The sequence below is a fragment of the Schistocerca gregaria genome, chromosome 1 (assembly GCF_023897955.1).
Source record: "Schistocerca gregaria isolate iqSchGreg1 chromosome 1, iqSchGreg1.2, whole genome shotgun sequence".
Classification (NCBI taxonomy): Eukaryota; Metazoa; Arthropoda; class Insecta; order Orthoptera; family Acrididae; genus Schistocerca; species Schistocerca gregaria.
In genome coordinates, this window is record NC_064920.1 from 467,613,864 (window position 1) to 467,629,711 (window position 15,848).

The window sequence follows — 15,848 nt, forward strand, 5'->3', positions numbered from 1 at the left end:
AGAGTATGATGTCAACTGTAAATGTAGTAGCCTATAAACTAGAGCCAACGAAAGTTTTGATTCCTTGAAAGATGTCTGTAAGGTCACATTTGATGTTAAACAGGAAATAAGTAACATTAAAACAAATGTACATAAACAAGATAAATTGCTCCCATTTGTTCAGGCGCAAATTTCAGGAGTTAGCTCATGTTTAGAAACTTTAGAACAAAATCTCAAAGAAAAGTTAACTACAACCGAGTTGATCAATCTAACCGGTATAGAGGAACAGGTGGATGAGCTAATAGAATGAAAAGTGAAAGAAAAATTAAGCGTTGACATTCCTTTTCCTAAAATGACCTCTGAATTAGGTCATACTAAAAAAGACTTAGATAACCTATTAAGGGAATTCAAAATTATTCAGGAGAAACTTGAAAAGAGTACAGTCTCTCAAAGTCTTGTTCTAAATAAAGAAATAATTAACAATTTGCATTGGGGATCGAATTCAGGCTTTTCCCGACAGTTCCCTAGGTTTAAAATAGACAGTGAGGTACACCCCACTCATTTTCTAAAACGATTTAATCAGGCCATGCATAAAAGTTGAGAAGAGGCTAAGAAAATAGAATTTGCAAAAGGTTACTTGGAGGGTGAAGCTTCAGAATGGGGCACAGTAAACAAAGAGAACTTCACATCCTGGGAAGACTTTCAAAGAAAATTTAAAGAAACATATTCGTCTTCCAGTGCACAAGAGAAGTTAATTTCAGATTTATGGGACCTGAAATACTACAGCAATGTCTGGGGTTCGATGCATAAGTATTTCGACTGGCACTTGATGTGGGCCAAGTATTTAGACAAACCAATGGAGGAGGAAGGTTTAGTAAGAATTTTAATAAGACGTTTACCTACTTATGCATGGAAAGATATCTTATGTAGTGGGTGGAAGACAGTAGAGGAGCTGCTATCTTTTGTAGACACATTAGATGCCATTAATTAGGATAGAAATGAGAACTTACATGCACAAGAAAATCAGAATTTTAGGAGGGGTAACATGAATAATAATAATAATAATAATAATAATAATAATAATAATAATAATCAATCAATCAATCAAAACGATATGAAACTAACCTTGCCCGAGTTCACCGACCGGAGAGAAATGGTAATAGAGGGGGTGGCTCAAGAGCACAATTCTTGTCTAACCTTGGTTCAGTAACCACGCAGGAATTTGTGCCCAGCAACAGGTGTGGAACAGTGGGCAATGCTGTACCGACCTTTGGAAATAGGCCCGTGGTTGCTACCTGTGAGGAAAATGTGGAGTGATCTGGACCCGGGGATGGGGCCCAGATGGTCGAAATCATTGAAAGGACTAAACAGGAGTTTACAGGTTTCCTTTATGCACAAAGTACCTACAAAAGAGTGGCTGCTGCAGGAGGAAATCAACGAAATAGCTACAACACCGCACCCTATAATAGAAGGAGAAATAGAGAAACACAAAGTAGAAATATTTATCGATTCTAGTAGCGAAGTGTCTCTAATTTCTAAAGAATATTTTGATAGGTTAAAGATTAAGAATAATTTTCTGCATTACCTGTAACAGGAGTATATATCATCGGAATAACAGGAAAGAAAAGCAAGGTTGTTAAGCACGAAACCTTAGCCAACTGCCAAATAGGTAATCTAAATTTTCAACAACCTTTATTAGTGGTAGAAAACATCAAAAGAAAGGTATTGTTTGGCATAGACTGGTTAACTAATTTCAATGTTGTACTAAATTTTAACGAAAACTGTACTTTTGTGGGAGAACTAAAGGAGAGGCAGTGCTATAAATTCATAACTGACAGAAATGGGTGTATACAAACAACTGAACACCAGCGATTACAGCTTACCGCATCAGCTCAGTTGTCTCCAGAGACAAAATCAATGTTTATATCATATCCACGAGACGATTTCTGCAAGAAGGTAAGTGAATCAGAAGTATTAAATGCCAAACAGCAGATGGATTTAGTAAAAATATTGTCCAAGTATGATTCGGTATTCTCAGAGAATACCGGTATCATTAGTGATTACACGTGCAAGTTTAAAATTAAGGATGAGACTCTGTTCTTTTGCAAACCTTACCCGATACTTGTGAGCCTTAAGGAAGCTGTCAGAAGAGATTAATAAAATGATTGATCAAAATATTGCTGAAAGAAGTACGAGTGTTCATAATAATCCCTTGGTAGTAGTGAGGAAAGCTACAGGTGGAGTAAGATTGGTGCTAGATGCCCGTACTCTCAATCGGAATATTGAGACCGAAAGATATTGTCCCATAAATATAGATGACTTACTCACTAAGTTTAAGAACGCCAAGTATTTCAGTTCGGCTGATTTGACTGCTGGGTACTGGCAAATCCGGTTACATCCAGATTCTGACAAGTACATTGCTTTTTTGTTTGATGGAAAATCTTACCATTTCAATGTACTACCTTTTGGATTAAATATATCTGTATCAGTATTCATCAGAGCTCTGGATAATGCGATTGGGCGAGAGTTATTAAGAGAACTAGTTGTTTATACAGATGACATTTTGATTATTTCACCTACTTGGGAAGAACATTGTAGGATATTGGACAAAACTTTGAAATGATTTAAGGAAAAGGGTATCACTTTAAAGTTAAGTGCATCGCACTTTGCGAGACAAGAGTTGAAGTTCTTAGGACATATTATATGAATAACAGGCATTAAGCCTGACCCTGAGAGAACTGAAGCTATTAAAAACTGTCCATCGCCTCGAAACGGTAAACAACTAAAAGGGTTTCTGGAAATGGCAGGTTACTATCGACGTTACGTGCAAGGTCAAGAAATGAACGACCCTAGACTATTAAGATTATTACGAAAAGGTACAACATGGAATTGAGACCAAGGGACCCAAGAAGCATTTGACAAACTAAAGCAAGCTCTAGTAGATGCTCTGATCTTACAACATCCAGTAATGAATGAACCTTTTAAGATAGCCACTGATGCCTCAGATTATGGAATTGCAGCAGAATTATTTCAAGGTGAATGGGGAGTAGAGAACTATGATCATTGCTCTATAGCATTCATTAGTAGGAGCCTAAATAAGCACAAACTAAATTATAGCGCAACTGAAAAGGAATTGCTGGCAATAATATGGAGTATACAAAAGTTTCAAACTTTAATATGGGGTTCGGAAATCTACATATATACCGATCAATAAGCAGACTGTTACATAGTCGACTAATGCGGTGGATTTGGTTTCTACAAGAATACAGTATCAAAATATAATATGTTAAAGAATCCGAAAACATAGTATCTGATGCAAGCATAAAACCCGGGGAGTGTGTTCCCAAGAGTGTTATCTGGTAGTCTGTGTACTTCTAGATAGAACATTATAAATGCCAGTGTTGAGGGAAAAGGCATAATTCAGTGTTACATGATGCTTAAATTTTTATAAATGTTTTGTACCTTTTGTAAAGTATGATGTGATGGGGAAGGGTTTGTTCTCAATTTTGTATAAGGGGTGGGTAGTGTAGGCACAGACACGACCAACACTACACAAACGCCACACCCTTCATACAGCACCCGCAAAACAAGTGTGACTGAAGATAAAAGTTAGGCCAGAGAAGAGAAACGCTACCAGAACCTGTATCAACAGATGGAGTTCATAAGTTTTGAGGATAAGAACAGGATTGTTCATCCCGAATAGCCTGATAAGAAACAATAGAGTAATAAAAAATAGGGGGAGGATAATTAAGTGTTAAAGCTATGGAAGCGATCTGTAAGAAAAAGGAATCAAGGAGGACATGTATATTTGACCAGGTAATTTTAAAGAGAATTGTATGAAGAGGTATATGCCAGAGGAGTGACTATGAATTCTATTGAGAGAGGATAACGAGGGCACACCTGATATTGTTGAAATGAGAGAAAGTGACAGGTAGGCAGACCCGGAGGAGGCTGACCGACACTGTGCAGGCAAGGGCACCAGAAGGGAATTGACCTGTAGCATGGTTTTAAGTAAGTGGAAGGGGTGTACCTACCTGTATGTGAGGAAGAAAATTATGTTCATAGCATCATACCTTACGTCACTGATGGATACTGTACCCGCAGGAAATGGGAGGTATCGTAATTCTAATTTATTGTGGAAAAGTTTCTCCTGGTAACTTTGAATTCTTTTTTTCCTTATCTAGAGATGATGCCTTCTGAAAGAACAGGTGGTTACTGCTGCAACCGAAGAGTAAAGAAGGAAAGAGTTATTTGATGTGAACACCTGAAATTTGTGACTGGCTAAGGGGAGAGATTTCTTTTGCACAATCCTAAAACAGCCTCAAAGGAAGTCTTATATCTGAATAACTGGTCAACATTTGTTGTATCTTAAATTGCTTGTATTACTAAGTCTATTGGTAAAATGACTGACCATCTCAGGGAACAATAGCAATGAGCCAAATGTATTTTTTATTTCTGTGCTAAGGGTTTTGTGTGAATAATAAGTGCAAAAGATATTATATGTTGTATCTAAAATAACGAGTGTTCGAGCTAAGGGGAGGGATATGTAGTGCCCCCAGAATTTTACGGAAGTCTGGAGTCATTTGTGTTCCCAGCCGCTTCAAACACACGTTATTTAGTAGTGGGTTGTAGCATAAACATATACACACTGCCGCAGAACGTTATTTGTGCAGGCTAACTGAGAAAGAAGAGCAAAACCGTGCCAATAAGTGATGCGCTCGGTTGCAGCAAAGAGAAAAGAAAAACTCCCGGCCCAGAATTCCGTGGACAAACTTCATGCACGAAAAACATTGGTGATTGTTGTGTTTTGTGGAGACACAACAGAAGGAAAAAAATGATTATTATTAATAGTGACTTGGTCTGGAGCAGACGGACATGTATATTTGTATTGTATCGCTGAGAAAAAATGTTATTTAATTTGGTTGAATTCAGTCGTGTGTGAATGCCCTAAGAAAGTGTGGGCTTACTGTTTATTTGTGGCAGTGAAATGGTGTATTGAATTTTGGATATAGAATATATTAACAGCAACTGAATATTGTGGGAGTCTTTATTTGGACTAGATAATAGGATTTTGGAATAGTAGATGAATTTTCACCTTCTACAAAATATAGAATGTTCGGAGAAGAGTTTGATGCAAGCAGAAAACACCGGAGCTGCGGGGAAGCTGAGCCTGTGTCCGGCATTCAAGTAAGTTCACACTGATAGTCCAAGGAGCGTGGCTCTAAGTTTTAGAGAAGATACAACAGGGCACTGCAAGCCTTCTTAATAACAGACTCCCAATATGTGGAGGTATGGGGCAAACTTGTTGTTTCATTAAACAGCATTTCATGTTTGTTAGTGAGGCTGTGCTCTGCAATTGCCAGTTTCTCTAGTTCTCTATTTTTAATATGCTGTTAGTGTTCTGCACAGTGGTTGGAAACGTTACGAATGGTCTGATCTATATAATTGCTTCCACATTCATAGGAGATATTATAAATTCCAGAGACACTGAGAGGCTGAGACTGTCCTTAATAGTGCGCATCATCTCCTTAATTTTCTTAGAACGAAAAATTGGTCTTATACCCCATCTACCCAGGACTCTTCTTATTTCACTGGATACAGCGCCACAAAAAGGAAGAACCGCAAACGAGGTTCATCCTGTGAGTGTGAGTATTTTCATTTTTACAATTCTTGGAAAAATGTTGCCTTTATATCGTGTTCACTAAAGCCATTTTTTTCGGGATACATACTTCAGATGATTCACTTTGGACTTAATGGTCCTTGTCAGAAACAGTTTTTGCTCTATATACCAACATGTTCCAAACAGTTCTCTTCTGAACAGGATGACGGAAACTCCATACATTAAGATATAAATCGGTACACGTTGGCATGCAGTACACAGAGTGGCTAAGATGCCCATCCACCTGTTGTACTAAAATGTCTAGGAATGGCAACCTTCCTCCCTTCTCCATCTCGACAGTTCAGATGTATGATGTCCATATGTTCCATTAATTGTTTGAGAGCTTCTGTGCCATACGGCCAGACCATAAATGTATCGTCAACATAATGATAAAATAAGGATGGATGGAAGGGGCTGAATTTAATGCACACCCCTCAAAATTCTCCGTAAAAATGTTAGCCAATGATGGAGACAACGAAGAGCCCATTGCCATACTGTCCTTCATTTCATAAAATTTGCTACCACACAAGATGTAAGTGGTCGTCATCACATGCCGGAACAACTTTATGGTTTCAGGAAGAAAAAGGTCCACCAGCATTTTCAAAGTGTCCTCCACAGAAACTTTTGTGATCAGCGATCCCACATCCTTTCTCCATGAATATCTGGAAGTTTTTGATGTGATGCTTCTGATGATTATGATGGAGGCTATTGTTGAAAGCTCAAGATTTTATCCTGACCTGACACGGAAAAAAAACGAAGAATGTTTTACATATCAGTGCCATTGCAAAAGACTGTGTTCTCAGGTTTGAGATGGGCAGACGTACTGATGTTGCCATCTTTGATGTGAAGGTCAACATCGAGGAAGGTGGCTTGGTGGGTTGAGCAGAACCAGGTGAAGTGAAGAGGGAGAAAGTATTGAGGTTAGGGTGTCCTCACCCTCAATTCAGACCACAAAGATATCATCAATGAATCTGAACCAGGTTTAAGATTCTGGGTGTTTAGGAAAGATTCTTCTGGATAGCCCACGAATATGTTGGCATAGGATGGTGCCACGCGGATGACCATAGCTACACCCTGGATTTGTTTGTAGGTAATACCTTCAAAGGAGACATAATTGCAAGTGAGGATGCACTTGGTCATGGTGACTAGGAAGGAGTTTGTTGGTTTGGAATCCGTCGGGCGTTGGGAAAGGTAGTGTTCAATAACGGTAAGGCCATGGGCATTAGGGATGTTAGTATAAAGGGAGGTGGCATCAATAGTAATGAGCAGGGCACCATGTGGTAAAGGAACCAGGAACTGTGGAGAGTCACTGGAGAAAATGGTATCTTTTATACAATTGTGGGTAATAAGCTGAAGGTGTTGGTCTATGAGAGCAGAGGTTCTATCAGTGGGGGCACAGGAAACGGCCACAATGGTGTGACCTGGATGGTTGAGTTTAGGGACTGTAGGAAGCATATAGAAGGTAGGAGTGCAAGGTGAGGAGAGTGATTGACTCCAGGGAGTTGTAGGTTTGAAGAGTGAGATGGACTCTGGGAAGAGGTTCTGGGATGAGTCTAAGGATTTGAGGACAGACTGGAGATTCATGCTGCATTTCTGGAACGGGGTCATTGTGGCAGGGTTTGTAAGTGCATAAATCTGACACCTGATGGAGTCCTTCTGCCAGGTAGTCCTTGCGTGTCAAGATGACAGTGATGGAGCATTTGTCAGCAGGTAGGATCATAAGGTCGGTATCAGTTTTTAGGTGATGGATTGCAGTTCTTTCTGCGTACGTAAAGTTAGTTTGCATGCTAAGGGTTTTGGGGAATGATGGTGAGGCAAGGTTTGAGGTTAAGAAATTCTGGAAAGTTAACAGGAGGTGATTTGGGGGCAGTGGGAGTGGAGCACAGTAGGATGGAGGAGCGAACTGAGTCAGGCAGGGTTCAATTTTGGTTTCTGGTTGAGTGTGACTGTAAGGTTGGTGATGAATAAGTGTTTCCTCAGCCTCGTCCTTATCCCCATCCAGCTGCCTCTCATCATGCACTGCTGTTCCTAGTCTGGCTTCAATTGTCAGAGACTGCGGTCATGTGTGTGCGAGTTACATTTGCATGCGCAAGTGCGTGTATTATGTGTCTGTCATCTATTTTTGACAAAGGTCTTGTTTGCCGAAAGCTTATGGTGCGACAGTCTTTTAGTTGTGCCTTTCTGCGACTCAGCACCTCCATTATTTGGTGAATAGCAACTATCCTTTTCATAATACTGTTACATTCCACCCTGGATTTTCCATTGTTTAAATTAACACATAATTTTTAGAGAGGTGACCATCTTCAAATCTATTTAAAACATACCCAAATATAATAAAGCTAGAGTCCCATATTAGAAGAATACTAAATCATCTTTTATGGTGTGAACTAGGTACTACTGTGCCTAGTTTGCACAAAATTTTGGAATATGTTTGACAATGTGTAGCTGGTTTTGTTGGTATTTTTAGAGGATGTCACATTGAATTCATTATATTAGGGTATTTTTTAAACACATCCAAAGATGGTCGCCAGAGATCGAAATCAACAATTTGAAGCCAAAAAATTTGGTGATCACTGACTGGAATAACATATTTTACACTTTCTGGATTAATGCTTTTATTCACAGCCAAATCACAGCTTGTGATATCATCTTTTGCCGTCAATATGTCAAGAGCAAAAATTTTAAAGTGTACTTACCTCAGTTCTCTCATGATCCACTGATCCCTTTCTTCTTTGGAAGTGAACTGACTACCACGACCTTGTTTGGCATATAATTCTTTCCTTTTTTGTTCCTTCAAGGCAAGCCTGAGAACAGGAATACATTACAGTTACAAAATAATGAAGACAACATGTTGCACCACCTTAAAAATAAATAACAGCAGATCAACAGTATTGTATGTATGACCTGCCTTTTCCCCACAAATGAACTGTTGTTCAACATTCCAACAATAACAATTTGCAGCACATGCATGCAGTTTTACATACTGTGGCCAACCCTGTTTTAGGGTATTATTAAGACCCTGTTTTGGGATTTTATTATAATTAATTGGTTCTTGCACATCGAACTGAGCCCACATTTTCCAAATGGATCAGTACAACTGAGCTACAAAGATGCATCCTAATACTAGTGAATACCTAGTACCATCTTTGGAGGAAATTACACACATATATAAATTTTGGATGTCAGGAAATTAATGCTTTTTGGCAGACACACAACACTTGTAGTAAGTGGGTGCACTAAACTATGTAAAATTCATACTTGGTTAAAACATTGGATAATATACCAATAGCAAATGAAAAGAATGGTCAAAGTGTACTATAGTGTCAAATGTTTTCAGTCATTCAACATTAGTTAAAGGAAGTATGGGAAATCAGTGTAACCTCTCAGAAAGCATCATCCAACAGTTTGCCTGCAGTGAGATGGAGAAACAACAGAAAATAGCTATATCTGGATTATCAGGAATGGGTGTGAACCTTATTGCTTATGGGTATGAAAGAGAGATTAGGAATAAGAAAGTACCTGAAAAAGCATACACATTAAGCACAGTCCTAAAGTGTACTGCACCAAGGTACTAGCTCTTACATCATATTATTATGCAGTTGTATATTGTCTCTGAAAAAATAATAGCATATAACTGACTTTTCTGTTTTCCAGGTCTTGGTCAGGTTGTGATGCCACAAGACTGTAGGGAATGAGGGAAAAGGTGCACAGGATCGATGACTGGTAGCTGTCAATCTCTCTCAAAAACAAAAATCCACTTTCACGCGAGCAATAATTTATTTCTCAATGAAAAGAAACTGTTGTGAAATGCTGGCTATGAACATCAACTGTTGTCGTAACTCAAGAACTGCTTTTCAACATGTAGAGATACACCACAAGCAATAAGAAAGTGCAGTGACTGTGTGCACTATAGGAGTTGCACAGCACTGTTTCTTCAACGACAACAAGTCATGTTGAGCATGTCAAACCACGCAATATGTCTGAAGTCTGCTTGAACATTAACTGAAGACAATAAGAACAACCTCTTCCCAAATTTCATGGTTTTAATGAAGTAGCCTCATAAATCATAAGAAAGAAACTGACTTAAAATGGCACAGGGAAAGAGAGAGAGAGAGAGAGAGAGAGAGAGAGAGAGAGAGAGAGAGAGAGAGAGAGAGAGGGGGGGGGGGTTTATACTCAGGAAATGGACTCATATAAAAATAAGTCTCTTGCTTACTGTTAAACTGTCTTGGAGACTAGTTCTGGAAGTGGATGGAAAAGAAAGGTATAGGAGAAGACAACATACACAAATATGGCTGCCACTTTCGAGACATTGTTATTTGGTACAATTCAGAAAACCATTAAACAAAACAAAACTGTTATGTAGCCAAATTGAAAAAGGGCCTAGTTTGACACATACAGCTTTCAGAACAACCTAGAATAGTGACAATATTTCACTTATTTATGCAGGAAGTGGTAGTGTCCAAAGCTGTTGAGTGTTGGAATGTTCACCTAAGCAAAACAATTCTAGTTTGCATTAATACCACACAATCACATGAGCATTTCACAATGCCCTAACTGGTTTTGACTAGCCAGTGTTCATACTTAAACTAAAGGCACATGCTGCAGTACCTGCCATTAGTCTGAAGATGACCACTGGCTGGTCTAAATGGGTTAGGGCACTGAAAAATGCTCAAGCAACTGTGTGGGATTCGGATCAGCGATTTAAAGCTTTTCCAACCAACGAGAGAATTGATTCATTGGGGCAACCTGTGAGAGAAGTGGCACACAAGAGTGAATATGAATATTGTACAATTGTTTCTGTGTACACGGAGAAACTATGTCCACATATAATACAGTTTGTTATGTTCACTGTCAATAGCGTTTGTAACTATGTGTGATAGTAAATGATTAACATGAAAGTTGTATCCAATGGTTTTACTACAAATTTTTTAGCTGGTCCATCGTGATCAACTAAACAAGTAACAACGTTTATACAAACTTTTCTAGGTACAGTTTTGGCAGTAATGAGTTAGCGAGATGTCATTGCATGGATTTTGGATTCGTAGAGATTAACAGTAACAGAAACACAAAGGGGAAATTTTAAACTTTTTAGCAATCGGAAAAACAGATAACAAAACAGGAACTAATGTGTGTTCCCAAGTTGTAATTCAAAATAGCTAGTTTATCTACATGTCAATTTTGAGATGTTGTAACTGATTTGTTAGGTCTGATTTGGAATGTTGTAATGGGTGAAACGAGCTGATAAAATACCAGTATCTAGAAATGGAAACACTTGATGAAATTAGAAAAATAAACAAAAATATAACCAGAATGAGATTTTCACTCTACAGCGGAGTGTGCACTGATATGAAACTTCCTGATAGATTAAAACTGTGTGCTGGACCGAGACTTGAACTCAGGACCTTTGCCTTTTGTGGGCAAGTGCTCTACCAACTGAGCTACCCAAGCACGACTCACAGGTTCAATTCTGCCAGTATCTTGTCCCCTACATTACAAACTCCACAGAAGGTCTTCTGCAAACCTCTGTGCTGGTTAATGTGGATATATCTTTACATAAGTTAATTTTTGAAACTGTTCCAGATGACATGGGCTGCACTGAAGAAAACTTTGCACGAAGATCTCAATAAGAAGAAAAGTTCTGCAGAGATTCACAAATTGCTCTCTCAATGGAAGAAGAAAGGGGAGAGCTTCTTGAGGAACATTTTCCGTAATTAAAGAGATTGCCCACCACACTCATATTGAGAATGTCACACTATTCCAATGTCTGACTGAGCGGATAGAAGCCAATTCAGGTGCAAACCTGCTATTTTACACTACTGGAATTTGCGAAAGTGTGTGTGTGTGTGTGTGTGTGTGTGTGAGAGAGAGAGAGAGAGAGAGAGAGAGAGAGAGACTGCAAATAAGCTGTGAAATCATTTCTAAAAAGACTCAACTAACAGAAACATTAAAATACAGCTTGCGATCCAAACAGAAATAGTTTCATTTGTGGCACCCATGCCCATAATTTAAGTGATTACAACCACAAAAGCAAGGGAAGGAGATGCTTCAACTGCAAAGCATTCGGCCATATCTCATATGATTGCATACAGGAGAAGATTATCAAAAGGTGGCAACGATTGTTATCACAGCTATGACAACTATTAACTGATGTAAATTTAAAAAGTCCACATAAGTAACTGAGAACACTAACTGACTGTGGCAGTCAATTTATTACAATAAAATGAGACAATGGATGCTCCAAAGACGGCAGGATACAGATGCTGCCTTGACAGGATTTGGGAACAATGCTTTCTCTCCACAAGGGTATTTTAAATTACCATTGAGACTGAAGATCTGTAAATTAAAAGATATATTTATATAGTTTCTAGATATATTATGAATTTAGAAATGGTAGTTGGGAATGATCATCCACACCAGACTGAAGTTTTAATAAACGTAGACAGAGTTACTATTAGCGATCTAGAGGGGGAAACTCTTCTCATACGTTTTAGTATAGTATAGCAGGCAAACCAGAATCAGATACTGAAAGCTCTATTAGTAAGGACAGACTGAAGATTCAGTAGCCAATTACACCCCACCAAATACAAATGGAAATTACTGTGACGGAAAGGAACCCACATAAAGCAGACCCAAAAGCTTGTCACTAGGAGAGAAAGAAGTGCTTGATAACCAAGTCCAGGTGTGACCTGATCAAAGAATAATAGAACCAAGTTGAGAATATGCTAGCCATATCATAGTTATAAAAAAAGAAAAATGGAAAGTATCACCTCTGCATAGACTGAAGACAAATTAAATAAAATCACACACTACAAAATGTCTGTGTGTTTTGCACACTAGACCCCACTACTGGACTTTTTTCAGATTAATTTAGAATAGGAAAGCTGAAAGTATTCTCCGTGACACACTCAGGCCAGTTCTAGCTCAAGCAAATCACGTTTGGATTATAAAATTCACCTGATTCAGTATTTTACAGACACTGCTTTTTGGGCAATAGCTTGAGAAAAAATTGTACTTATTTACATGGATGATATTATAATACGAGGGAAGCGTGAGGATAAGACACTTTAGTAGCTTAGTGTCGTTTTACAAGCTGCAGTAGAATATGGCTTGGAAATTAATTTTGCAATATGACAGTTCATGAAGAAAACTGTTGAGCTTAACAACAATGGAAATTCAAAGGTGGATAAAAAGTGAAATAAAGAAAAGGCAACTATTGAAGTACAGCTCACTGATATGTGACAGTTTGGGAGTCTGTGTAACTGTGTTTGTGAATGCGTGTACTTGAGAAAGAGCTCAAAATCCAGCATAAGTACAGTAATCTGTTGAGTGTTTCTATACACAACACATATGGGTGATGGTTTGCGTTTCCTTTATTTCACAAAATGTCACGTTTCTTGGGAAAGTTGTGCAGTGCGACAAACCCAACCTTTTTCAGAGAAGACAAAGGCAGTTTCCAGAAGTGAAATCTATTGCAGCCATACAACGTTTCCTGGGACTAGCTTCCTAAATTAGAAAGTTCATCTCAAATTACTCTACAACTGCCAAACCTCTGAGTGATTTATTGAGGTTTAATCAGGAATATGAATATGAAGAATGAATATGACAACAGGCAACTTCTTCACATCCATTCAATCTGCCAAGAAACTTAAACATAAGAGAACATCATTAGAGGAAACAAGAAAAAGATTTGGCGTGAAAATCCCAACTGTGTGAAAATAAAATAATTCCGACTCACATTTGATCATCATCTTGAATAAACTGGTCAGCCAGAATGCATTCTAACAGAATAGCTAGGGAACAATAATAAGAATGTTATTATTCTCAGCACACCACATCTTAAAGTACTAGTGAGTGAAGAAGGAATGAAAACCCACAAACTGTTACCTTCTACTATACAACAAAAGTATGGTGTGGATGTCGTTGATCAAATGGTTCGTACATATTAATCTAAGGCTGTTATCAGGAGATGGACGATGCATGTCTTTTATAATATCCTAGACGTCAGCAGTAAATATGTGGGCCAACTACAACCAAAAATAAACCGGAGATTAAGGCACTCATTGAACGAAGAAATGGCAGCAGAACGATGTCTTGGCACATTAAAACTACAGGTACATTACAAAAGATTTATTGTACTGGAGTTATTTGTTCACACAAAATGTTTGTATTTTATGTTCTATGAATAACATTTTGCATTCTAATATAGGTGATGATTTGAGAATGAACAAAAATGTTCTAAACTAACACTGATAAAAACATTATTTGTTAACTCTGATAGAAACCTTAATTAATAAGTAATAAATATAGTGGGTTGCAGATCATGATACCAACACTATGCTGGAATTATGTAAAATGGAAAGATGTGCCAGACTGGGATGTGCAAAGGAAACAAGACCAATGACATTTGAGAGAAACACAAGAAAGTCACTGGACCAAAATTTGTATGAAAAGTACTAAAAACCATACAAGGTGAGATGTCAATGCTTGATTCTAACAAGTGACATAGATGAAGAAAAGTTATGAACTTCAAAAACATGTCACATTTCTGGATAGGCATGCAACACTGTGTATACAAAACAGTAGCCTAAAAGCATCAGAACTCTGAGATAAATCTATGACTGAAATGTACACTTGACATAAACAGAAAAATACAGGTCTTGCTTTAACAATGCTGAGAATTCCTTTATGCGAATGTCATTACGAGTCAAATAACCCCTTCCTGAAGTTATAGAATTATCACATTGTCCACTGTTCTAGCATTAACATGCGCACACATGCTGATCTCTTCACATCACAAATTTATTAGAAGAAGAAATTATGAACTGATTTGTAGACAGACACAATGAACTGTGAGAAGATGCTGAACTACAAATCTCAAACAATGGAAAACCTAGGATGGGATAGTGGGCAGGACATTTCTTGTTTCAGGGCACGACAAGAGGTAGTTCATTACCTCTGAAATGAGAAACGTCCTGTCCACTATCCTTCCCACCCCTCCCACAATGGTATTCTGCCATCTGCCAAACCCACACAATATACTCGTCCATTCCTACACAACCTCTGCTCCCAACCCTTGCCTCATGTCTCATAACCCTGTAATAGACCTAGATGCAAGACATGTCACATACATCCTCCCACCTCCGTCTACTAATTCTGGTCACAAACATAATCTACCCCATCAAAAGCAGCACTACCCGTAAAACCAATAACGTGATCTACAAGCTAAGCTGCAACCACTGTGCTGCATTCTATGTAGGCATAACAACAAACAAGCCGTCTGTCCACATTAATGGCCCCTGAAAAACTGCGGCCAAGAAACGAGTGGACCACCCTGTTGCTGAGCACACTGCCAAACATGACAGCCTTCATTTCAGTAACTGCTTCACAACCTGTGTGATACGGATCCTCCCCCCCCCCCCCCCCCCCCCAAAAAAAAAAAAAAAAACAGCTTTTCTGAATTGCACAGGTGGGAACATTCCCAGCAATATATCCTATGTTCATGTAACCCTCTGGCCTCAACCTTTGTTAGTCATTGTCTTCACCCATTCAGCCCCATCCCTGTTGCCATTCTAGCACTGAAACCACCCAGTCTTTTCACTTCTCTCCTTTTCTGCTTCCCCCTCCCCACCTCTCCTCTGCCCACCGTCTAACCTCTCGACTGCACAAAGCTGCCCTACCATCTCTCCGCCTCGTCCCAGTGCACTCCCAGCAGCACTTCACTGTCCGCCACCCCTACCCTGCTATCCCTCTCCCTCCCCGCCCCAGCCTCCTCCTTGCCCCCATCCAGTTGCCACTCCCATCACACACTGGTGCTGCTGCTCGCAGTGTGGCTTCAGTTGCCAGAGACTGCAGTCATGTGTGAGTGGGTTGTATTTGTGTGTATATGTGTACGTGCGAGGGGGCGGCATCCGTGTGTGTGTGTGTGTGTGTGTGTGTGTGTGTGTGTGTGTGTGTGTGTGAGATCTATTTTTGACGAAGGCCCTACTGGCTGAAAGGTTTATTTGTGACTGTTTTTTTGTTGTGCCTTTCTGCGACTCGGCATCTCCGATATGTGATGAGTATCAACTTTCCTTTTCGTAGTATTGTTGAATTACAAATCTGTAAGACACAAGAAGAAAACCCTGACAACTTTAATGGATGTAGGAAGAAAGCTTTCATGTACTAAGCTTGGTGGAGGGGGGGGGGACCACAAACTGGACCAGAATTA

General features: G+C 39.0%; 1 protein-coding gene across 1 annotated transcript in view; it reads right to left on the reverse strand.

The window, feature by feature from the left end:
- The window catches only part of LOC126352916 (structural maintenance of chromosomes protein 3), a 172,834-nt gene that overhangs the window by 84,176 nt on the left and 72,810 nt on the right, over positions 1-15,848 (reverse strand). The window contains exon 10 of the mRNA XM_050002723.1: positions 8,335-8,442. Within this exon, the coding sequence (XP_049858680.1) occupies positions 8,335-8,442 (108 nt within the window). The remainder of the gene's footprint in view (positions 1-8,334; positions 8,443-15,848) is intronic.